Source organism: Aplysia californica, unplaced genomic scaffold, assembly GCF_000002075.1.
Source record: "Aplysia californica isolate F4 #8 unplaced genomic scaffold, AplCal3.0 scaffold00198, whole genome shotgun sequence".
NCBI lineage: Eukaryota > Metazoa > Mollusca > Gastropoda > Aplysiida > Aplysiidae > Aplysia > Aplysia californica.
Window position 1 is genome coordinate 1,037,375 of NW_004797468.1, and position 23,965 is coordinate 1,061,339.

The 23,965-nt window shown below is 40.5% G+C and overlaps 1 protein-coding gene across 1 annotated transcript; it reads right to left on the bottom strand.

The window, feature by feature from the left end:
* Positions 1 to 529: 529 nt before the first annotated feature.
* On the bottom strand, positions 530 to 23,896 carry LOC101844997 (trafficking protein particle complex subunit 12). Its single transcript, XM_013082892.2, has 15 exons — positions 23,556 to 23,896; positions 19,736 to 19,894; positions 16,734 to 16,856; positions 14,444 to 14,930; positions 14,003 to 14,133; positions 13,006 to 13,518; positions 12,417 to 12,533; positions 10,689 to 10,941; positions 10,143 to 10,255; positions 9,553 to 9,625; positions 7,889 to 7,962; positions 7,582 to 7,680; positions 6,170 to 6,267; positions 5,468 to 5,555; positions 530 to 2,487 (listed from the first exon to the last, which is right to left on the bottom strand). Exons 2-15 carry the CDS (start codon positions 19,886 to 19,888, stop codon positions 2,245 to 2,247), a joined length of 2,565 nt encoding a protein of 854 aa, XP_012938346.1. The 5' UTR covers positions 19,889 to 19,894; positions 23,556 to 23,896; the 3' UTR covers positions 530 to 2,244.
* Positions 23,897 to 23,965: the final 69 nt, after the last annotated feature.

The window sequence follows — 23,965 nt, forward strand, 5'->3', positions numbered from 1 at the left end:
GACCACAATTATTTTCTGAATCTGAATTCCTAATTTGGCTTCACCCACACAGTGAGTGATTGTTCAGAGAGCAGGTATTGTATCAAAATAAATTATACGTTATTTTTGTACAATGATCAGATTTACAGGAAATCATTCTTTTATGTGTTATTAATTTTTAAAGTCTCTTATGAACTGTTAACTTTCTCTTCATTTCAGATAAAGAATTTTTGCAGCAAGATAAATTAAATTTTGTCGAATTTTGTTCTCATTTCTACAGGCATCGTGATGACCGATACAGCTCCTGACAGTGACAGTGCCAAAGTGAACTTTGGGGATCTGGGAAAAGGCTTGGGAGTTTTCAAGTGGCCAGATGACAGGGACATTCACACTGTGTCTCGTCATAGTGTTCTTGACACTAAGCTGGATATTTTACCAAGATGTGGCGGAAGATCATGGATAATACAAAACGCAAAAGATATTCCACGCAAATTTCTTAAGAAGTAGTGGGATTCTAGGCAATTCTTTGGAGTAAAGTAAGTCATTTGCCTTCTTTTTTTTTATTGTCAAGTGTTTTTCATGCCATAAAAATGAAAATATTAGGCCTTCAACGTGTAAAACTGGCTGATTGTCCATTTTATGTTGTCGAAACATGCGAATTATCACATAATTATGTGCAATAACATTGTTAAATGACCTCCTATTGCACTGGCAATCGTCTCATTGGAATCAACACCAAAAATGCTATAAATATGCCAAGTTTCAAAGAGATTGGTTGAGAAATGAAGAAGTTACGAAAAAAAGACATATAAAATTTCAGATTTTGTGGTCCATTTCTCGAAAATATTTTTCTATATACAATACTAACCGAAACCGACAATAAAACCTACATAACTTTTTTATTTATAGATGGACTTTGATAATTCAAACTGTGTTGTTCTTACCATACCAATCTCTATAACCCTGTGCTGTTTATTTTTTCCCATGGCAAGTTTGAAAGTTTAGTTTAGCATTGCTATATATCCCATGTTCATGTCTGGAAGATCTCCCCAAAGAACTACTTTTTGTCCAACTGCCATGAACCCACAGCAGATGAAGAGAATCGCTGTGACAAGACGGGACAGCTCCTACCTATGCCCACAACAAGTCGTAAAAGACTACAACCATTTCATGAACGGTCCGGATAAACTGGATCAAAACACTGTGATGGTGAAGTGGAACAAACAGTACAAATGGCAAATCTGCTTTTTTATCAAAGTCCTGAGGCGGAGCATCTGGAATGCTTACATTTTGCGGCAAGAAGATCAGAAAACCGCAGGCGTTGACGTACAGACGTCCAATGACAGGCTCCGTTTTCAAATGGACAGAGTAAACTCTCTGGTTGGAACTCATGAAGTCAAGGAACAAACACAGAAGAAGGTGTCTGAACACAAGCGATTTGACATGAGGGTAAACCATTTCCCCATGGTTGCTGACACCTACGATAAAAGGTGTGCCGTTTGCGAGGCCCTATTTCTTCGCGCACACAAGAATGAAAAAAAAAATGGAGAAAAGTATGTCCTGAAGAGCATGGAAGGTTAAAAAACAAAAAATCTATCATTGTGGTGTCATATATGTCTGAGACAACAGTCAAGGAGCACACACCAGTCTGGGGCAAAAGCCTCAAAATCATTCCCTGTTCACATCTACAAAACAAACATGAATGGTTTCACAGGATAGGACAGAATGCAGGCCATTACGATGGCTTTTCATCAAATTGGTTAGATTTACAAATGAATACTATCTCCATCCTTATATATCACAACGCAGAATGTGATGGAGGTTGGGTCTAGGCCGGAAACCTGACTGGGGATTAATCATTTAAATGAATGGCTTTGAAATAGAGTTAGGCCACTGATAGCGGCTCCTTCCGAAAGTTAATGATCTATTCGGCTATTCTGGTTTTAAGATAACTAGATTCCTATTTATTCTAGGGATTGGGGGGAATAAATTATGCCCAGGCCTACTAATTTCTATGGCAACTAAGTTCAGTTATTCTAAGGGAAAGAAAAGTAATGTACATCTCTTTAATTTTAACATTTCATTATCAAGTTTTAAGAAATTACAGAAAGATCTTGACAGCAGTGTACTAGTTTGAAGGGCATGGGTGTGGTGTGCAGACAAACAGAGGCATTTTTGAAATGCTAGTACGAGACTAGCAAAACAAGATGATGATTAAGAAACCGTGCTCCGGTACTACCATGTACAGACAAGTATCACCTCTCCTCACGTCATCTTGAGGCAAGCCACGGGAAAGCCGTCCCCCTTGTGTTTACTGACCAGGTCAAGAATTGCCTGCTTTTTATGAAGGGCGCGTGAGGTTTCCAGCTCGTAGAGTGTGCAGAGGTTGAAGAGAATCCCTTCGTGCAGTGTGTTGGCTGGGTCACTGTGGACCAGCTGCTCCAGAGTGTTGAGAGCGTCCTTCAGCCGTCCGAGGTAGAGGGAGCAGACCGCCATGTTGTTCACAGCCTGTCAGAGCAAAAACTATAGATGAAACTATCAACATCTTTATGAAAAGAAGAAAACTACAATACAATACTCAGGTCACATAGAAGGCCAACAGACCACAATGAAGGAAATACTCAAAGACAAGATGTGGAGCCCAAGGGCTAAGAGTGAACAAAATAACATCGAAGAATGGACTGGACCAAAAATGACAAAATGCATGAGAGCCATTACTGACCATAAACAATGCGGGTTATTACACATCAACCTTTGAGCCTGAAAATCTCTGCATGCAAGATCCAGATTATACATCTCGATTTTCTAATTTCCAAAGGTGTGCAACATACATCTAGATTAGTTTTACGACTATTAAAGCAACAAAGTGGGGCATAATAATATGTTGAACTTGCAACTTACAAAATCTTGAACATCAGAGACTTTTAGAATTCTCAGGGAATAATGGTACTGCTAAAATACTAAAAGTAGTGCTCAAAGTAATACTTGAGATTCAGTAATAGTTGGATACACTATGCAGTGATTCAGAGAGTAATCAACTGATATTGTCTTATTCAGAAATGAAAACCTTAGCTCAGTAGATTTGTGAGAGTGAGTGAGCCCGTGCTCAAGTGTGCAATACAGGGTTCCTGCCATGAACTTCTTATCAAATTCAAGGAGTTTTCAAGGAGGTTTCAAGGAAAAATTTTTAAAATTCAAGGAGATTTGGTCAAGAAATTCATGACGAAAGCCTATTTTTTTTTAAAACACTTGTCCGAAAGGAATCATATCATATTCATAGTTTCGATTTTCCTAGAAAAACTGTTCCCAGGGTGACTGCCAACCCGGCTTCTCAATTTTCAAGGAGGGGGGGGGGTGTCTCATCCATTCTCCAGGGGCATGTTACATAATGACAGTGAATGCTCCATTTATATATTATTATATACACACACACGCATGTAGGTACATTGAATCCAGTCAACAACATGATGTCAGTGTGGCACTGGGATACTGTGACTTAGGCGTTTCAGTCTGTTCTAACTTATTTATATTTTCCCCTCATCATATTCACTAATATAAACTATATAAAAATGAATCTTGTTTTGAGCCTGAGAAAAGGCCTAGAACCAGAATATCCACTGTCAAGAACCAGTTGGGGTGTCAAGGTTTATATAATAAACGTGAAAGACAAAAATTATTACTCTAGCTCAAAGTAGAGTAATAACATGAATGGCGTAGACCTATTCAGAGCGAGAGGTGTAAGAACTGCCGGAGGGCAAGATGCAGTGACACTGAAAATCTGCGAATCTTGAACAGAAAACTAAAATATACAATACATATAATTTACTATCACCTACGCAATGAAACGGGAACCCTTTAGTAAAAAGAACACGGCTTAGACGGTTTGAGCATGATGGATCCCGATTCCACACAAGGACTGTGCACCAACGCGCCCTTTGCAGACAGATCTAGAGATCTACCAACTTCCAAGTTCAGTTTTTTTGTCATCCGGTGTTGCCTTCAACCCCCCCGCATGCGTCTTTAAAAAAAAAATCAATAATCCTCCCATTCCCGAGTCCTATACTTCGCAGCGCTCAAACTTTGCATGAACTTTGGTGACCTCAACCATCGCCGATACTCACGATGTGACGAAAACGCACAGGTTCAATGACCGGTCACGATGGCGAGCCCGACAAGAAGCTTGTAGAACTTTCTTTTTCCTTTTTTTTTTCACACAAGTGACAGCACAGGACAAACGATTTATTTTCATGGCGACACAACGTTTGTAATGCAGAGCCTGCATGTTAGAAATGTGGCGCTATCAGACTACTATAGGCCCTACTGGCAAATTTCTGGGAGGTAACGAAAGCGAAAGTAGATCTTGATTTTCCCGATCGAGCTCCGGTATCGCACATACTTCCACTTGTTGTGGCCATTACCGCATGTGCGCGTGTAACGTACTCTCAGGCCGGGAAAGGCCGAATAAATATTATTCACAATCGCGACCGGCAAACATGGAACTCAAGGACGTTATTGGATTTGGTTTTCAAATATATTCCAGAACTTTTATGTATTTCCGCGGGTCTTTCACGGGGCAATTTACAGATTTCTTCAAATTCCTCAAATTCCTGGGTGATTCCAGGGGCCCCCGGGATTCCCAGGGCCTGGCAGTCACCCTGTACACGTGTTCCTATCCGATCTGGCAAAATTCAAGGAGTTTTCAAGGAGATTTTTCCTTGAAGGCAAATTCAAGGAGTTTTCAAGGAGATTTTTCGTTGAAGGCAAATTCAAGCAGTTTTCAAGGAGATTTTTCGTTGAAGGCAAATTCAAGCAGTTTTCAAGGACTCCTTGAATTCAAGGAGGCCGCGGGAACCCTGGCAATAGCACCTGGGTATGAGTGAGCCTGTGCTCAATAACACCTGGGTATGAGTGAGCCCGTGCTCAAGTGTGCAATAGCACCTGGGTATGAGTATAGCACCTGGGTATGAGTGAGCCTGTGCTCAAGTGTGCAATAGCACCTGGGTATGAGTGAGCTTGTGCTCAAGTGTGCAATAGCACCTGGGTATGAGTGAGCTTGTGCTCAAGTGTGCAATAGCACCTAGGTATGAGTGAGCCTGTGCTCAAGTGTGCAATAGCACCTGGGTATGAGTGAGCTTGTGCTCAAGTGTACAATAGCACCTGGGTATGAGTGAGCCTGTGCTCAAGTGCCCAATAGCACCTGGGTATGAGTGAGCCTGTGCCCAAGTGCCCAATAGCACCAGGGTAGTAGTGAGCCTGTGCCCAAGTGCCCAATAGCACCAGGGTATGAGTGAGCCTGTGCGCAATAGCACCTGGGTATGAGTGAGCCTGTGCCCAAGTGCCCAATAGCACCAGGGTATGAGTGAGCCTGTGCCCAATAGCACCAGGGTATGAGTGGGCTTGAAGTAGAACGTGGGATAGTTCTGCAGAAGGAAGCACACCTACAAGTGTGTTGTACAAATGGACACAAATAGTATGCACAACAACTTACACAGGTATTGTGGGGCTGTATCTGTACTGCTGACTTAAAGTGCTGGTAGGCTTCATGGAAGTTTGTGGCACACATTGACACTAAACCTCTGAGGAAACAAAATGCTTCAATGTTATAAACAAACATCAGTCTTCAGTGAGAATAAATGACATGCCTGACAATAAAACCTATTTAAAAGCTCTGTTTATGACTAGGCCTAAAGAAAAGTACTGGAGCCCCTCTACAAACACTGGGTAAACTTCCGCAATGTTCCACACAGCCCGCACTTCTACAACACAAGAGCATTTAGTTTCGTTTTACCAGAGACTTCTACAACACAAGAGCATTTAGTTTTGTTTTACCAGAGGAGATCAATTATGAAAAAACAAAAAGAATAATATCTCTTAGAAACACTGATATATAGATCTAGTACAATGCAAAACACTGATACAGATCTAGTACAATGCAAAACTCAAAAGACAGGTAAACAAGATAATGAGGGGCAAATTATGTGTGAATGGCACAAACATTAAATCTCATTCGATCCCAATAATTGTAATTAGTCTTGTCAACAGTATTTGTGGTGCTTCACTAAATAACTTTATGCACCCACCCTCCCCCACCCACAAGCCACCTTCCACTACACACAAACAATATTTTCTTTTTACACAAAAATCATTGTACTCTATGACCCCCCCCCCCCCCTCCAAAATCAGCACTCACTTGCTGACAAGATTGAAGCATGACATAGGACTGTCTCCCTTCAGACAGTCACTCTCCACTTCTTTCATCATTCTTGTTGCTTCAGCTATATTGCCCATCTGAACACGAAAAAAAAAGAGGAAAATTCAAGTCATGAAAACAGCACAGATAATATCATTTGTGCTTTGGGATTATAAAGACAAAACCATACAGAAAAATTTGTCTAAAACTGTCAGCCACTGTTGAGGAGAAAAGTGTCTGTCTTACTCAGCGTCATTATTACCTGTATTACCTGTTCTGGGCAACAACGCCATTGCACACCGGACAGGTCCATAAGTGCTCAGTTCCCCCCCAGCACCAAAGCCTGCAAGGTATCCAGCGTCATTATGATCATGTAAAAGAAAAACCTCAAGGGGGGAAATGAGAAGTGGCCATTGTACAAGTGACCATTGTACAAGTGACCATTGTACAAGTGACCATTGTACAAGTGACCATTGTACAAGTGACTGTCTTATACAGGATGTTCGAGCAGGTAACACTGTATTTTCCAGCACCTATAATTCTTTAAAATTTAATACCAGTAACGAAATGCATTGGTCTCAATCTGAAGGAAAGACAATGGGAAAAAAGAAGAATGATGACTCCATTGTACTGTGATTCACCTGCTCCTGCTTGGTCCAACAAGTATCATCAATGACAGCACATGAGTGCCTGACCACAGACCATTTGACAAAATCCTCCAAAATCCACCATCTTTTTTTTCTAGGTCACAGGTCTGATACATTTGACACATCTAGTTTAGTAAGAGTTTTACGGCGCTCGCAACTGCATACATTTGACACATCTAGTTTAGTAAGAGTTTTACGGCGCTCGCAACTGCACAAGTTTATATGCGTGTGCGAAACACAAGTTGATTGCGTTCACAACAGCTTGCTTTTGGGCGATGGTGAGATAAGAATGTTAAAAATTCTGACCCATCTGATGAAAACAGCAGAAAATAATCAATCAGAAGGTTATTTTTTATTGCAGCAGCCAAGCAGAGGCCAATTTGATGTAGTGTGCACTGGAGAGGCCATTAATTGACTTGCCCTCAAATGTATCAAACGGCCAAAGTGCACTGGGTACAATATTCAAAAGAACAGAGAAGAGTATCACGTCTTCCAAAATATCTTTTCCTACATGGTATTATCCTGAGAGAGAGGGGAAGGCAGGGAAGGAGATGGGAGGACAACATTACAGAATGGACAGGAAAGACGGTGGGTGACAATCTGAGGAGAGCAGAGGACAAAAATAGATGGCGAGAGCTGGTTTTCAAATGCAGTGGTGCCCCCACAGTTGCCCCAACCACGGGATAGAAGAAGAAGAAGAAGATTATCCTGGTTACGAAACCACTTCAACCGTCCAATAATGTTCAAAGATAGCAGATAACTTACCTGCAAGTGTATTCTCCCAATGCCAGCTCTGAGCTCCAATTGGGAATTCTTGTCCTTTTCCAGAAGGCTCTCATAAATCGCCAATGCTCCTTCATAATCCTGAAATAGTAATAGTACCAAGAACGACTTTCAGTCAAAAATAGAGATACATAATCTTGTACAATTTATCTACAGTGCATGATGAAGAATATTTTTCTTTATCCATATATTGACCATTCTCTTTTATCTACAGGGAATAACACATGTACATATTGTTCTGGACTACTTTTTAAATGAAAGAACATTTCTAAAATTTAAGAACTTTTACCTTCTCTGCCAGCATGGTTGAGCCAATTTTTGAGATGACACTGACTTCTCGGTTGTTCCACAGTTCCAGGGACACTGGAAGATGATAGTGATCAAAACACAGGTGAAACAAAGGGGGGGGGGGGGAGAAAGAAGGGGAGGAGAGAAAGAAAGGAAAGATAGAGCATTTCATAAGGGACACTGGAAGATGATAGTGATAAAAACACAGGTGAAACAAGGGGGGGGAGAAAGAAAGGAAAGGTAGAGCATTTCATAATGATGTTGCTGCTAATATAAACACATACCAGTAGAGCCTATTGATTTCATCTTTAACACAGTACACCCGTAACTCGCCCGGGACAGTACACCCGTAACTCGCCCGAGACAGTACACCCCTAGCTCGCCCGGGACAGCACACCCCTAACTGGCCCGGGACAGTACACCCCTAACTCGCCCAGGACAGTACACCCCTAACTGGCCCGGGACAGTACACCCCTAACTCGCCCGGGACAGTACACCCCTAACTCGCCCGGGACAGTACACCCCTAACTCGCCCGCGAAATTCCTTACGCGCTCCACCCTATCTTGCCCGGAATCGCCCTTTCCGATCAGGCGTCTTTAGAAACGAAATTTCGCCTTAACGAGACTCTGGGACCGAATTTTCCTTTCACATAGTTAATGCAAAATATTTCTTCATGTTTGATACCGAAACGAAGCTTTTCGGATCAGTAGGTTCAGTTTTAGAGCCGATCAAAGTGCGATCGTGTTTCTGACACTTTGAAAGTGTCTCGACTTGTTGAAAAGCGACAAAATTGAGTTTGAAAAAGGAAATAAGGATGGATTAGAGCATGAACAAGCAAAGGACAAATCAGATGAATAAAATATTGATATAAACGTTGTAGCAAGAGTTTTGGGCCATTCCGATTAATCAGATGTAAAATTTAGATCTAGGGCCCGACCTCAAGGCTGAGAGTGAAAGTGACGGGTCGAACACCCCGATTGAGCTAAAGTGAGAACATTTCCAACAATTTGTGCATATAAATTTATATTTTTCTGAAACTATATTCATTTCTCTTTCTAATTGTTTTTTTCCGAGATTTTTGGAATTTGTTTAGTATTTTTTAAATGTGTTTTTCTAAATGCTTGTATGTGATGATATTTTTATAATATGGAATCGTTTTTTGCCGATGGTGTTTGGAGCAGGATTTTCACGCATTTTTTGCAAACATGAATACTACCTCAGGAAAAAATTCATTGAAAATTTTCTAGTAAGTTAAGAAAAATACATCACACAGATTTGTAGATCTATTGTTTGCCAAGATACATGCAAAAAAAAACCCCAATTTACTTCCATTAAAAATTAGTGCAGTATTATTTATGTAATAAATGTCACAAAAATCCAATATGGCCACCGTATCCATGGAAACATTTTTTTTCTCTCAAATTGGAATGCGGATTTTAAAACTTCTTACTAAGCTTGTTCTATGTGTGAAATTTGGTAACATTTGACCCACAAATAAGCGAGATAGCCTTCAGCAATAACAAAGAAAATGAATTTATTTGGTATGGCTGACATACAGCATTTGATAAAATTTTATTATTTCATCACTCTCTTTGGAAAGCCACGAAAGCTGGGCACCAAGTATAAAATCCGAAAGTAAAAATGAAGACTGGAGTATTTCTGACCTTTCCTAGCTTCATAAGTCATATGAGTGGCACTTCCATCTTCACTCAAGTCGGAGGACAAGTTAGCCTTGATCTGGAAAACCCAAAGAAGAAGAAAAAGTCATGAGCACCAAACTAGGTGCAAAGTGCAAAATCATAAACCACAGACCTGTCTGGAACAAACATTTTAAGGTGAAAATATCCAAAAAATTTAAATTTACAGAATGAACAACATATAAAATACTTTCTGAAGTTTCCTAATATTCACCCCCTTCTTCCCCATTTAAAAAGCGAGCCCCAATATGCCTCTTCCACAATATCTAATGACCGAGGGAGGAGAAAATGATTAGCTCACAATAAGCCAGCAAGAGCAATCGTTGTTGTGTTGTAGTCTACAGAAATAATGGCCAGCAATAACCAAAAAATACTTTGTAACACTGACAAGTAAGAGGAGCAGAGCACAGCAGAGCACAGCAGAGCTTCAATGAACCGCCCGTTACAGTATAGGTTACAACACAAGAATGTAGTTGGCCTATTTCATGAAGTGTGAAATTACAGAGAGAATATATTGCTGAAAGAAATTGTAAGCAGTGACAGAGCCGTTGTATTACCCTGTTGCAGACTGCCAGCATGTAGTAAAGTCTGTCCAGCGTCTCCTGACTCCTCCCACAAAGCACCGGCAGCTCAGCGTGCAACATACGCATGGAGAAGGACACCATAGAACCTGGGAATGAAATTGAATCAGGGACTATATCACAAACAAAAAAATACCAACAACATAAGCACAATGAGTGAGAGATGGGGTACAGAATAAAGAAGAGAAGAAACTTTTTCTCATACTAAAATATAAAGTGACACTTTTCAAAGATAAAATTTTCCATTTCAAAAACATGTCACTTGAACAGAAGAATGTAATGAAATAAAAAATAAATGAAAACTTAACTGCATAAGACAAAAAAAAAAAATCTTCCAAACAATATCAACTTTTATTTTTAAAACTAAAAAGAAACAAAATAATAAAAAAGACTTTTCAAGCAGAAAAATGGAAGAGGTTTGTTAAAAAATAATTGAGATACAAAAGTTATAATTAAAAAAGAAAAAAAAACCATTTTACTTTAAATACTCTTTCCAAATTCCAATTGCAATCATAGGCCTACCTCTTCTGCCTGGATAAGTGTTGGCGTAGTACTGGAAGTACAGATCTGGCGTGTCCAAGGTCTGGAAAGCTCTCATTTCAGCCTCAGCCTGCTCGTACATCCGCAGTTTGACCATCAGCGTCAGACGGCAGAACCAGAGCTGCAGTGAATGCGGCGTATGCACGGTCACTTGACCCGCCTTGCTGTAGCCTTGACCCACCTGGTTCAGGAGGCGACCCGTCAGGTCAATAGCTGCTCGCAAGCATCCCGCTTCCTGTAAAGAAACAAAAGAGAACGTTTATTCTTTTAACTGATGACAATGTTTTAGGATGGGATTGAAAAGATCTTTCTTCCCCAGTACATACCAAAGTTAGTTGTCATAGTACATAACTAAGATTTACAAATTGTGTCTTGCTCAAGGGCAAAGAGAAACTTATTTCTAAACCAATAACAAAGTACAGTCACTTCAATGTTGAGGAGAAAAATTGTTGTCCTAGGGAGACGTCCTAACGTCCTAGGGAGACGTCCTAACGTCCTAGGGAGACGTCCCAGGGAGACGTCCCAGGGAGACGTCCCAGGGAGACGTCCCAGGGAGACGTCCCAGGGAGACGTCCCAGGGAGACGTCCTAGGGAGGGAGACGTCCTGGGGAGATGTCCTAGGGAGACATCCTAGGGAGACGTCCTAGGGAGACGTCTGGGGCAGTGTTCCTATATCATTTTTTTTTCAAACTCAAGGGGGGGGGGGGGGGGAGCAGGAAATGGCCGTTTGTACAGACCTCGTCTGGGGCAGATGGTCACTAGCGTAGGTTCAACTGTATGATTTTGGACAGATTTCTTTATCTATTTCTTTTACAAATACACTAATACGTTATTTCTTCCTAACATTTTAAAATACACTCCATTGATAATCACTGTCTGCACATAAGTAAAGGGCAATTGTGTTTTTCTCACGGCACAAAAGTGGTCTCAAATCAAATTGTTATTACTGTTCAACAAGTAAATAAATCAATTCTAAATTCATGTTAAGAGTAACATTTTCCTCACACACGCTGGAAAGCGTTAACACTAACAACACTAACAATGGCCGTGACAAATAAGCTTTCAATTATTCCTGGCCCTTTCTCCAGTATTGTATTCAGTGCCACTAGAAAACAGAGTAGAAAATAAAGTAGAAAATAAAGTAGAAAATAAAGTAGAAAATAAAGGACAACTTGACCAATAAAACCTAATTAAAAACAATAGCAATAAACAGCGATCTTTTCACAAAACACCATACAAAATACACAGGAAGACAATGTGGGGGAAAAATGCAGCAGAGCCATAGTTCTTATGGAGTTGTGCTAAGTGAAAGCTACATTGTGCTACAGATCATATTTCAAAGCTACATTATGCTACAGATCATATTTCAAAGCTACATTGTGCTACAGATCATATTTCAAAGCTACATTGTGCTACAGATCATATTTCAAAGCTACATTATGCTACAGATCATATTTCAAAGCTACATTGTGCTACAGATCATATTTCAAAGCTACATTGTGCTACAGATCATATTTCAAAGCTACATTGTGCTACAGATCATATTTCAAAGGGAGAAAAAACAACAGAGTCCAAGTAAAAATAAAGAGAAAAAATATATATGAGACAAGAGGTTGCTTACTTTAAAGAAATTTCTCAAAACCCCTTAAAAGTTCCTCAGCCATTTCCCCCCTGCGGTCTTCATGATATTCTTTGAGCGGGAAAACTTACAATCATCTTCTTCAGCCCATCTACATCCTGAGTGACACTGTCCACTGACAACACCGATCTCTTGATCGCCTCCTGCTCCCCCATATAGCGCAGGACCAGTTCCCTCACTGGGTCACCCTGGTGAAAGAAAAATGAGCATCTCAGTAACATGTCAACCACAATGACAGGACTGAGAGAAAAGTTGAAAGGCATCAGTTTTTGTCCGTTTGAGTGCAGAGAAGAGCACAAGCCTGTGGCTGGACGTTTGGTTCCCACACTTGACCGTGTCTGGGTTTTTGCAAAACGAAAAGCCTAACATAAACCCAAACATACACAGTGTGTATTTGTGCATGATTGAGTAGGCATGACTGCATGAGAGTAGGAATCTAACATGTGTGTTAAGTGTGTTTATTCTGTAATTGCGCACAAAATGGAAACTACATACACACACTGTGATACACTACAGACAGCTTGAGACAGAGTTTCATTCCAAGAGGTGACGAGACGCAAGTACAAGCTGCCCTGTCGAAATAATCACATCAAAACCAAAGCTCACTGACTGAGCATGGTCTTCCAAAAGTCACATTGCTGTCTATCACCAAAAACTTACCTGTGGTTCATTCGTGAGAACACCTGGAGTACTCAACTGCTCTGCCGCCGGTTGGAAAGACCCTGGCTGACCGGTGGCCATGGTTTTCAGTATATGACAAGTAGCATCGGAGGGAATCCATGCGTCGTGCCTCCTGTCGGCGTCACTCATGCTCAGTATAGAGGTGAAAGCGTCATCCGTGGATCCACCAGATCCAAACTGCGCAAAGACAGATCCACTTTTGATTTCTGGACTCGGCTGATGGAACGGGCCGCTGGTTGACTGAGGTTCTAGACCAGGTGGGTTTATGGTCTTCATAGACGGACTGGACGTCAGGTCCTCCGCAGTCCCTGAGCTCTGATGGACCGGTGTTCCCATAGGGGAAAGTTGTGACGGTGTGGAGCCCAGGACTGGGCCCTGGAGTCTGGCAACTGAATTGACGGGTGGACTGAGGACACCAGACGCAGTCTGTTGGACGCTAGGCAAATTAGGTGCCGGTGTCGAGGGCTCTGAGTGCTCTGATGTTCTTGACATCTAAGACATATAAAACAACTTTCATCATTGGACAAAATAAAATTCAAGTAAAAAATATTTTTAAAATGCAAAATAGTTCTGCGCATTCAATAGTGGACATCACTGCCTGCCTATAAATTGTCTTCACAATTCTAACTGAACACAAGAATTCAAAAAAGTTCCTGCACACATAAGCATTATTTCTCATTTAATTAGCTTTGAAGACTTTACAGGATGCATTTTTAATTCCATTGCCTCCTTGAACACACAATACTTTATTGACAACAGATAATGTAACAAAATACAAAAATTCAGTAAATGTTCAGCAGTCTCAGATGTTAATTTCAATTTTCTATGGTAACATTTCTTTATGTTTCTAAGACTTTCAAGCTATCTACCATGCTATACAAACAATCCGTCAACTTTCTATATCGTTCTCCACAAACCAAAGAAAATTTTAAACACAAATAGAGCATGTGCCAAATTTGCAAAGCGTAGAACAGACCTGTGACATGAAACCAGGTTTTGCATTTCCCTCATCATTCTGAGCCGTGAAGTCCTCAAAGTCTTCCTTATCAGCCAAGTCTGTAATTTCCTTGAGTTCTGGTGGTTCTGATGTGTCAACATCGCCTTCACCTGAATTAGATTATGAAGAGTGCAATTTAGAGACTGTACTCCTAGTCTGTGATCCACCTTTAAAGTAGCTCACTCATTCAATCTGAACGCTGTAAGTCCAGAAATGAGGAAGTGTCATGAAGCAAACTGCTGCCAGTAATGGCAGGACACAATAATCAGTAATCAAAGTCATATGAGCAAAAGAAAACATTTCAAACATATTTTTCAAGAATGTGTTGAACATGACGATTCACGCAAGCCAAAAATGAATGCAATTCTAACAAACTACAACATAGTAATGGTGCCTGCATTTACAATCCAGCCAACTTACCCTCAAAAGCTATGGTCTCTGGTTCACAAGAGGAAGTTTTATGTTCTCTGTAGCGGATGTGCATGACATTTTCTCCCTCTTCTACATCATCATCATCACTGCCTCCATCCTGCTTACTTTCTTCCCCAGCTGGCAGCCCTCCTTCCAGATTGGTCGGCTGTTCTTCATCCAGGACAGCGCTCATCTTTTTCTCCTCCTCTTCCTGCTTACGTATGAAAGAATGCTGCCTAGGAATGCCTCCCTCTCCTTCAGGAGACAAGCCATCCTGTGACACATCTGACTCTGTAATTTCACGGGCATTCATTTCCGATGCCCTGATGTCCTCCTCGGATTTGGAAATGGCGATGGACATGAACATATCATTCCCAAGGAGGTCATCCCCGCCACCACCCCCTAGTGAGTCAAATATGTCGTCTCTAGAGTTTGAAAAATAGCTACTGATGTTGGTTGACGCCCCATCACCTGCTGACACACCCTGGTCCGATTCCTGTAAACAGACAGCAATACATTCAGTTGATTGGTAACATTTCATTTGTATCACATCACTGCTTGTGACATCACATCACTGCTTGTGACATCACATCAATGCTTGTGACATCACATCACTGCTTGTGACATCACATCACTGCTTGTGACATCACATCACTGCTTGTGACATCACATCACTGCTTGTGACATCACATCACTGCTTGTGACATCACATCACTGCTTGTAACATCACATCACTGCTTGTGACATCACATCACTGCTTGTGACATCACATCACTGCTTGTGACATCACATCACTGCTTGTAACATCACATCACTGCTTGTGACATCACATCACTGCTTGTGACACTGAGTCAACAAACAAATTAACTCGAGCACAAACAAAAAGTTGAGGACTATTTTACCTGTTTGTAAAAGTGAACACCGTGGCTGACAAATCAATGTTAAAGGCAATGACAAGAATGTGCACAACAGCAAAAAACATTCTGCAAGTCTGGAAATGAGAGGTTAGAACGTTACATATGTACTCAATGCAATGAAAATACTAGAATGCTATGACTTGAGAGGTTAGAACGTTACATATGTACTCAATGCAATGGAAATACTAGAATGCTATGACTTGAGAGGTTAGAACGTTACATATGTACTCAATGCAATGGAAATACTAGAATGCTATGACTTGAGAGGTTAGAACGTTACATATGTACTCAATGCAATGAAAATACTAGAATGCTATGACTTGAGAGGTTAGAACGTTACATATGTACTCAATGCAATGGAAATACTAGAATGCTATGACTTGAGAGGTTAGAACGTTACATATGTACTCAATGCAATGGAAATACTAGAATGCTATGACTTGAGAGGTTAGAACGTTATATATGTACTCAATGCAATGGAAATACTAGAATGCTATGACTTGAGAGGTTAGAACGTTACATATGTACTCAATGCAATGGAAATACTAGAATGCTATGACTTGAGAGGTTAGAACGTTATATATGTACTCAATGCAATGGAAATACTAGAATGCTATGACTTGAGAGGTTAGAACGTTATATATGTACTCAATGCAATGGAAATACTAGAATGCTATGACTTGAGAGGTTAGAACGTTATATATGTACTCAATGCAATGGAAATACTAGAATGCTATGAATTGAGAGGTTAGAACGTTATATATGTACTCAATGCAATAAAAAAAACAATCTAAAAGTTAAAAAAATAATAGTGAACAAATTTTAAAAAGCATGCCGTTACAGTTTAACATTTCAGGCCAGATGACAGTAGGGCACTGCGCTCTTAGAGAAAAAGGAATACTTGGAAAGAAAAGAACGATAAAGTAGCTTGTTTTCTTTCTTAATTCATGAAGACACAAATGATATGGGCTAATTATGACCACAGGTGTGTCAAAAAAAAAGCAATGCAAAAACAAAAGTAAAAAAAAAATTGATTCAATGTTAGAACAATAATTAAAGAAGATTTAAGATAAAGCAATCACAAACAGAATAATGTTTAACACAGACCACTGCATTTCACAAAAGGACCAAGCAGCCAAATCTGGACTTTCAGCTTGTCTAAAAATTTACTTTAATGAGGTTGCAATTATTGAAAAACACAAAAGCCGCGGAGTTATCCAATTACAACGATTAATAAAATATCAATGATTCCTTTGGAAATCTTAAAATTATACAACAAAACACTGCTCAAAGCTACAGATTTAAGTAAAAAAGGCAACCCTATTCATTTTCATTCTATATGGGGGGAGACGAAGGTCTTGCATTTCATTCAAGGTGATTACTTTTATTTTATCCGACTCAGCAGGGTCTGTCTCCTTTATCGTAATCTCAATTCCCGTAGACTCTACTGGGTCACCAAGATCCAAGGTTTCTTCCAAACTGAGGGGATCTCCACCAAGACCTTCCTGTAAAAAATGTGAGTGATGACAAATTGTTAATGTTATGGTAGAAACACTAGTTTTAATTTTTGAGAACAACCAACAAAGAGCCACTAGTATCAAGGTTAGAATGAGAACAAAGGCTGGGTAAAAAGATTGCAAGTTCCTGTTAGGAGTCAGGTGTTGAGTTAGCAATCATACACACTTTTTCTATCACTAAAACCTGAAACAGCTTTAACAGTTTTCATGGGTACCATCTACCAATTACAGAGTTAACATCCTCTGGAGCGCTGCACCCCCGCTGTACAACAAAAAACTATTCTGACAAAGTATCTATCTTATTGAATGACAAAATGTGCTGATTGAAAGTGAGCTTCCAGCTTCATAACATATCATGCATTAACTCTTTCCGGATATAGTTTTTTGGGGGTCTAGACATAATTAACTTGAGGCTCAATTTGGCTATGCAGGTTGTGTACAAAATAACTTCATAGAAGCATAACCATCACGCAAACATAACATATGTTATACCAAATTGAAGGAATTTGAATGAGAAATACATTCCAATATGAAACATTATAAGGATTAATTTTGAACATAAGTATGCATGACAAGGGTTTGAAATGGTGATGGTGATGAGAAAAATACATTTTTACAGAAAAAATTACATTCACCAAACATGTGAAAGCAATCAGTATAGCTATCTTATCATATACAGGCCAAGATCATAATCCATAAATTTCTGAATGCGCAGCCTTTTATTTGAAAGCAATATTCCAATTTTTGTATGAATTATGATATGTATACTGAGTCCGGTTACATCGTTTTGTTGATGCAAGACTGCAAGAACTAATTCACTCGTTTTTCCCTAAACCCACGTTTTGACAAAGTGAAACTAGATGTTTTCGTTTCCTAAATCCTTTCAGAGTTTTTCAATAGCAATACAAAGTAATTATAAATGACGGATCGTGTTTTTAAATTAATAAGATGAATATTTGGAATAATTTTCTTTAGTCAGAACACAACGTTTCATGTTACTGTTGTATGTTGTACTGTATTGTAAAGCGCTCAGAGCCTGTGTACTTTATTTGGGGTTGAGCGTATATAAATGTCATTTATTATTATTATTATTATTATTAAAACGAAACAATACTACTGAGGCACCCTACCACAGCCGATATATCAGTGATACGTCTGCAAGGGGTGTCACAGGTGTGGACTCGCGCCGATATATCGGCGATACATCCGGAAAGAGTTAAATTGCAGTTTGTCTGCTAGAAATTTGAGATTATTCCCATGAGGCCATCAGGGGTGTTCAGCCCCGGGCAATAAGCCAAAAACAACTCCCTTATTAATTTACACAATACCCCAAAGAACAACCTAGAGTTTACCCTGCAGAACACAAACATGTTTTCTGTCTCTGTTTTTGACAAATCATTGAGATCTTCCAAAACTTCAACTATAAAGACTCAGTCAGCCGTCAGAATGACACTTGTACATACCTAGCTAAGAAACTGCCTTCCTTATCCCTCTCCAGTTTAACACCGCCCCACCCCTTCGCTTCTAAATTGTAACCCCTGCATGCATCCCCCTCTTTCCTAGAATTCAACAAAATCAGCTCATCTCAGATACAGCAGCAGCGGGCCGTAAACTGGGCCTACAGCTTTCTTATGCATTTTTACTTGGGCCAAGTTCTTCAAATGACAATCAGGTAATGAATAGGCATTCTCTCACACACAAAAGTCTGCCCAGGATTCTCAATACCATCACATCATTTCATAAAGACATGGTATTGTAAGTTCTACGTTTGGATCTAAACATTTTTATCACTTCTTATTTCTGTGTGATAGAGAGTCTCAATCAAAGAAATACACAGGTACTGAGTAATAGAGAGTCTCAATCAGAGAAATACACAGGTACTGAGTAATAGAGCGTCTCAATCAGAGAAATACACAGGTACTGAGTAATAGAGAGTCTCAATCAGAGAAATACACAGGTACTGAGTAATAGAGAGTCTCAATCAGAGAAATACACAGGTACTGAGTAATAGAGCGTCTCAATCAGAGAAATACACAGGTACTGAGTGATAGAGCGTCTCAATCAGAGAAATACACAGGTACTGAGTAATAGAGCGTCTCAATCAGAGAAATACACAGGTACTGAGTAATAGAGCGTCTCAATCAGAGAAATACACAGGTACTGAGTAATAGAGAGTCTCAATCAGAGAAATACACAGGTACTGAGTAATAGAGAGTCTCAATCAGAGAAATACACAGGTACTGAGTAATAGAGCGTCTCAATCAGAGAAATACACAGGTACTGAGCATATCAAGCGGTTGGCTGTGGTGACAAATTATACAATTGTCATGCAAAGCAGTGCTATGACTTTGCAAAGACAAAAAACAAAACCTGCTCCAAGTGCTAAGATATGTTTAGGAGTATTAAGAGGTTTGAGTTCCTCGAAAGAGATAAAAGCTCTAGTAAATTATCACTAAAAGACAGTATGCCAACTTTTTATGAAGCTATAGACATCTCAGAAAGTTGGCCTATATGATGTTGTCGTCCAGAAAAATGTTCAGAAAGTCAGTGCTTTTTGTACCATAATCTGTTATGAGAGTGTTTCTTTTTCTAATTTTCAAGTTGAGAAGACAATACAATATATATGGCACAAAAAATGTGAAAAATGTTGACTCTACCATACAGAAGGTATCATAATCATTGCTCAACCGTATCACATTTCCTTACTACACTAGTATTACATGGAGCTTTTACTCAACTCTCAGATCTTGCAAAACACTAAGACTTTTGAATTACATTAAACCATGAGAGGCAATTTCCAGAGAATGTGTATCTAAACTAAAATAAACCAGAAAAGTTATTAGCTAGTTTATAATGAATCAACTTACTTTATCATTGTCATCTGAAGGAGACGGCTCTAGTGCCACAGAATCTAAAGTGTCAGTGGTTGGTGAAGACACTATTGCTGCAACATCTGGGGCTTGGAGGTGGTCAAAGTTGTCCTCTTCATCATCCAAAACAAAGTCATCTGTCTTAGACATCTTGCCCTGGAAACAACGTAGAACAGCAAAACTCAAAAGTCGTGAGACGATAAGCCCACATACTGCAAAACTGACTTTAATATAACGTTTTTTTCAACAATTTGTTTCTCAGTCAAATTAACTTTCAATGTCAGAAGTATTATAATAAATCCCTAACTAATTTAGACTGGTAGATTCTGGCATCAATCAATAGAATGTGAAGGCCAAATGATGAGCTCATGGCTCAACTCAACAGTACAACATCAGGACAACAGTGAAATGAGCTCTAACAGCCACCCGTATATACGAAAATCACTTGTCCTGTACAAACAGCCAGCCACTTCCCATTTCCCATCTTGTGTCTTTTGTACATTATGATAATGCTTCGAGTAAGTCATCCGTCACCTGTCTACTGATACACAGCCACATGCTTCCAGTAAGTCATCCGCCACCTGTCTACTAATCCACAGCCACATGCTGAGTAAGTCATCCGTCACCTGTCTACTAATCCACAGCCACATGCTGAGTAAGTCATCCGTAACCTGTCTACTAATCCACAGCCACATGCTTCCAGTAAGTCATCCGCCACCTGTCTACTAATCCACAGCCACATGCTGAGTAAGTCATCCGTCACCTGTCTACTAATCCACAGCCACATGCTGAGTAAGTCATCCGTCACCTGTCTACTAATCCACAGCCACATGCTGAGTAAGTCATCCGTAACCTGTCTACTAATCCACAGCCACATGCTTCCAGTAAGTCATCCGCCACCTGTCTACTAATCCACAGCCAAATGCTGAGTAAGTCATCCGCCACCTGTCTACTAATACACAGCCACATGCTTCCAGTAAGTCATCCGCCACCTGTCTACTGATACACAGCCACACGCTTCCAGTAAGTCATCCGCCACCTGTCTACTAATACACAGCCACATGCTTCCAGTAAGTCATCCCCCACCTGTCTACTAATCCACAGCCACAAACTACACCAACACTTCTTTCCTCCAAGCCTTGCTCGTGGGGACTGTATTTTCAAATGTATTTATATTCGGAAAACTGCAACTGGGATTCATAACAACGATTCAACAGATTCAAAGTGCAAGGCCATGGATTTAGGATGCTCAAGCTCAGACTCAAGACGGTGGCTGTCTATTTGAAACACCACGTTGCGATTAGCCCCAGTGCTAAATAAAATGCAGCATGTTGAAAAGCCCCCCTGCTAATTAAAACGCTGAAGCCTAGATCAACCGATGATCATGAGTGATTTCCAGTCAGCCGCCCGGACTGAAAAGGGATACGAGAGAGAGAGAGAGAGAGAGGGGGAGGGAGGGAGGGAGGGAGGGATATTAAATTAGACTAGATCTACATTCTAGGTTAGTCCTGGCTACTACACACATGTGACTAAACGTAGAGCGACGCAAACTATTTTTTAGGTAAGATGGCCATCTTGTGTGACGTCAGACCGGGATATATCCCTCCGATCACGTGACTACATGATGATCTAAACATAGCCAGCCCCATGGCAGCACGGATCGTGTATACTACCTACCTTGGCACGACGTTTGGTGCGATATTCTTCCAGGAGACGTACCGGTAACGTGATATGATGCAATGCTCCGATGATGTTACTGCTTATCTCTTCTCCACATTGTTTATCAGGCACGGGGGGTGGGGGGTCTTCGGGCGTATTTACGGCAATTTTAGCGCGCTTTATTATCTTTATTGTCTTTGCGTTTACTTACTGTCTTTCAATTACAAGCATCACAGAGTTCTTACGGTTCTGAGCATCAACAACCTAAGCAATCTTCTATCACCAGAGCACGGCTGACGCGCTGCAGTTAGCCGCAAGTGTGAAATTTTACTGTGTGAAACACATCGATACAGATAATAGGTCAAGCCACTGACCCAACATCATGTCGTTCCATGACCATGCAGTATCTCCAAAGAACGTGTAGATCTAGTGTGTAGTGCAGTAGAGAATCTTTGGTAACCCCACGGCCTTAAAAAATAGTTTGTGGGTATCCCAGGAGGAAATCCCAGGAAGTGATGACATCACATTACTAAAATTAGCAGCCAATCAGGAAGATGCGTCATTCTACCTAGATAATCTAGATCTAGAATATCTAGATTTAGATTCTACTACATATGCGATTAAACGTAGAAGGACGCAAACTACTTTTAGGTAAGGCGGCCATTTTGTGTGACGTCAGACCGGACCACCCCTCCGATCATGTGACTAGATCTAGAGTCTATATATGTAAATTAAAAATAGCCAACGGGATGGCACGACGCTTTGGTGCGATGTTTTTTCAGGAATACGAGTAATGTGATATAATGATGCGGTGCTCCGATGATGAATAGTCTCTTTAACCCTCGTCCTGCGGGAGCTGGGTTTATGTCGCCCAATAAGCCTATTTCGGCACCTCGCCTACGTTCTGGTCCCGAATCAGTGTAGCCCCTGGCTCAGCGCAGGCGCAGCACGAATCATCTTACGTGTCATTTGGGGCCCGAGTCGGATCCCCATTCACGCAGGTCAAGTGTGTGTGCGTCAGTCTGCTTGAGTTTGTGTGCGATTCTGGCCTTCTTCTAGAACTGCCTGCGTTGGTTCGTAATCAAGGCATATGTCTCATTCAAAACATGCCAAGTTGGTAGCTCTAGATGTTCGTCCAATGAAATTTTATAGAAGAAATTGACCCCCTTAGCCATGAGGAACTCGAAAGGATAGTCAGGAAACAAGACTTCCATTTTTCTATACAAAATCTTTCAAATGAGCTTGATTTTGTATGAAATGATACTACCTGAAAAAAAATAAGCTTGTTTGATAGTTTTGAATACCATCGTGCAGGTACAAAGAACAATTTGAGCGTAGAACATTCGGAAATTGACCTATATTATCCCCTTTGGAACCCCAGGTCATTCATAACAACAAGAGCGTCCAGAAAGGTTATTCGAATGGGCGTAACTACTCGTAAAGTCTTATCAGCTTGTGAGAGGGGGTTATTCATGTGTTTGTAACACTTTATAAATAGAAAGCTATGAAAGATAGAGCGTTATTTTCATCATCGCTTAACACACTCCCACGGTATTCATGGCGAAAACACACGTTTCCCGGCACGCGCGCTGTACACCAACAGTACACACTGAGTGACCCCGGCGGCCTGCCCGGGACGTCCGATGTAATCAGTTGCTAATAAGATTAGCATCTCGGCACAGACGCAGGACAAGAAATACGGTAGTAACGGTAGATCTTGATCTAGAATATAGATCTAGAGGAAACGTTCAGTCAAAGAATGAATTCAATAGACGCAGTAAGCCAGAAAATTAGGAAGCTCAAACCCTTCAATGTCTCAATGAAGGAAATTGTTGATATTCGAACGGTGTCAATACTGGAATTCTGAAATGTTATTAACATACGGTACCGGAAACACGTCATTCTATCATAATCGTGCGGTACCGCCACGGCACGGCCTTCAATAGTAGGTAGGTATCCCAGATGACATCACATTACTAAAATTAGCAGCCAACAATCAGAAAGATGCGTCTTCTAGATCTACGTTTAATGGCATAGATCTAGTCCTATAATCTGGCTAGATTAGATCTAGATCTAGAGACCTAGATCTAGATCTAGACTAGATCTAGATCTAGATCTAGATTTAGATCTCTCAGACTCTCTATGTGATTCTACTTGCCTTCCTTGCTGAAGTTGAAGACTAAGATTAAGAGGTAAACCATCTAACAGCAAAGTGCCCTTCTCGGGAACAGCAGAGTCTGCACCTGTCCGCACTGACAGCTGAAGCTTGAATTTTCTTGTTATTGAATTGACGCAGCCTAAGACCAACACAACGATGTAGCCTGGGCTAAGCAATAAATGTTGGAAGTAGCCTGGCAGGAAGCTCGAAGTGGACAATGGACACAAGTCAACAGAGATAAAAGAAGGGGTGTAACTCGTGAATTATTGTGCACAATATGGGCCTTTTACTTTCGTATCTGAACTTGATCTAACTTTGATGCTTCGAAGAAAGATATCATGATCAAGATGTGCGATAATTAGTGCTAGATCTAGATCTAAATCATACAATTATGTGGCTTGATTTTTTTT

Coding starts and splice junctions, on each gene's coding strand:
- LOC101844997 (XM_013082892.2), bottom strand. CDS start 19,888: ATGTCTAAGACAGATGACTTTGTTTTGGATGATGAAGAGGACAACTTT. Junction 14,134..14,443: donor AGAGACCATAGCTTTTGAGG/GTAAGTTGGCTG, acceptor AATCTAATTCAG/GTGAAGGCGATGTTGACACA. Junction 7,963..9,552: donor GACTTATGAAGCTAGGAAAG/GTCAGAAATACT, acceptor ATCATCTTCCAG/TGTCCCTGGAACTGTGGAAC.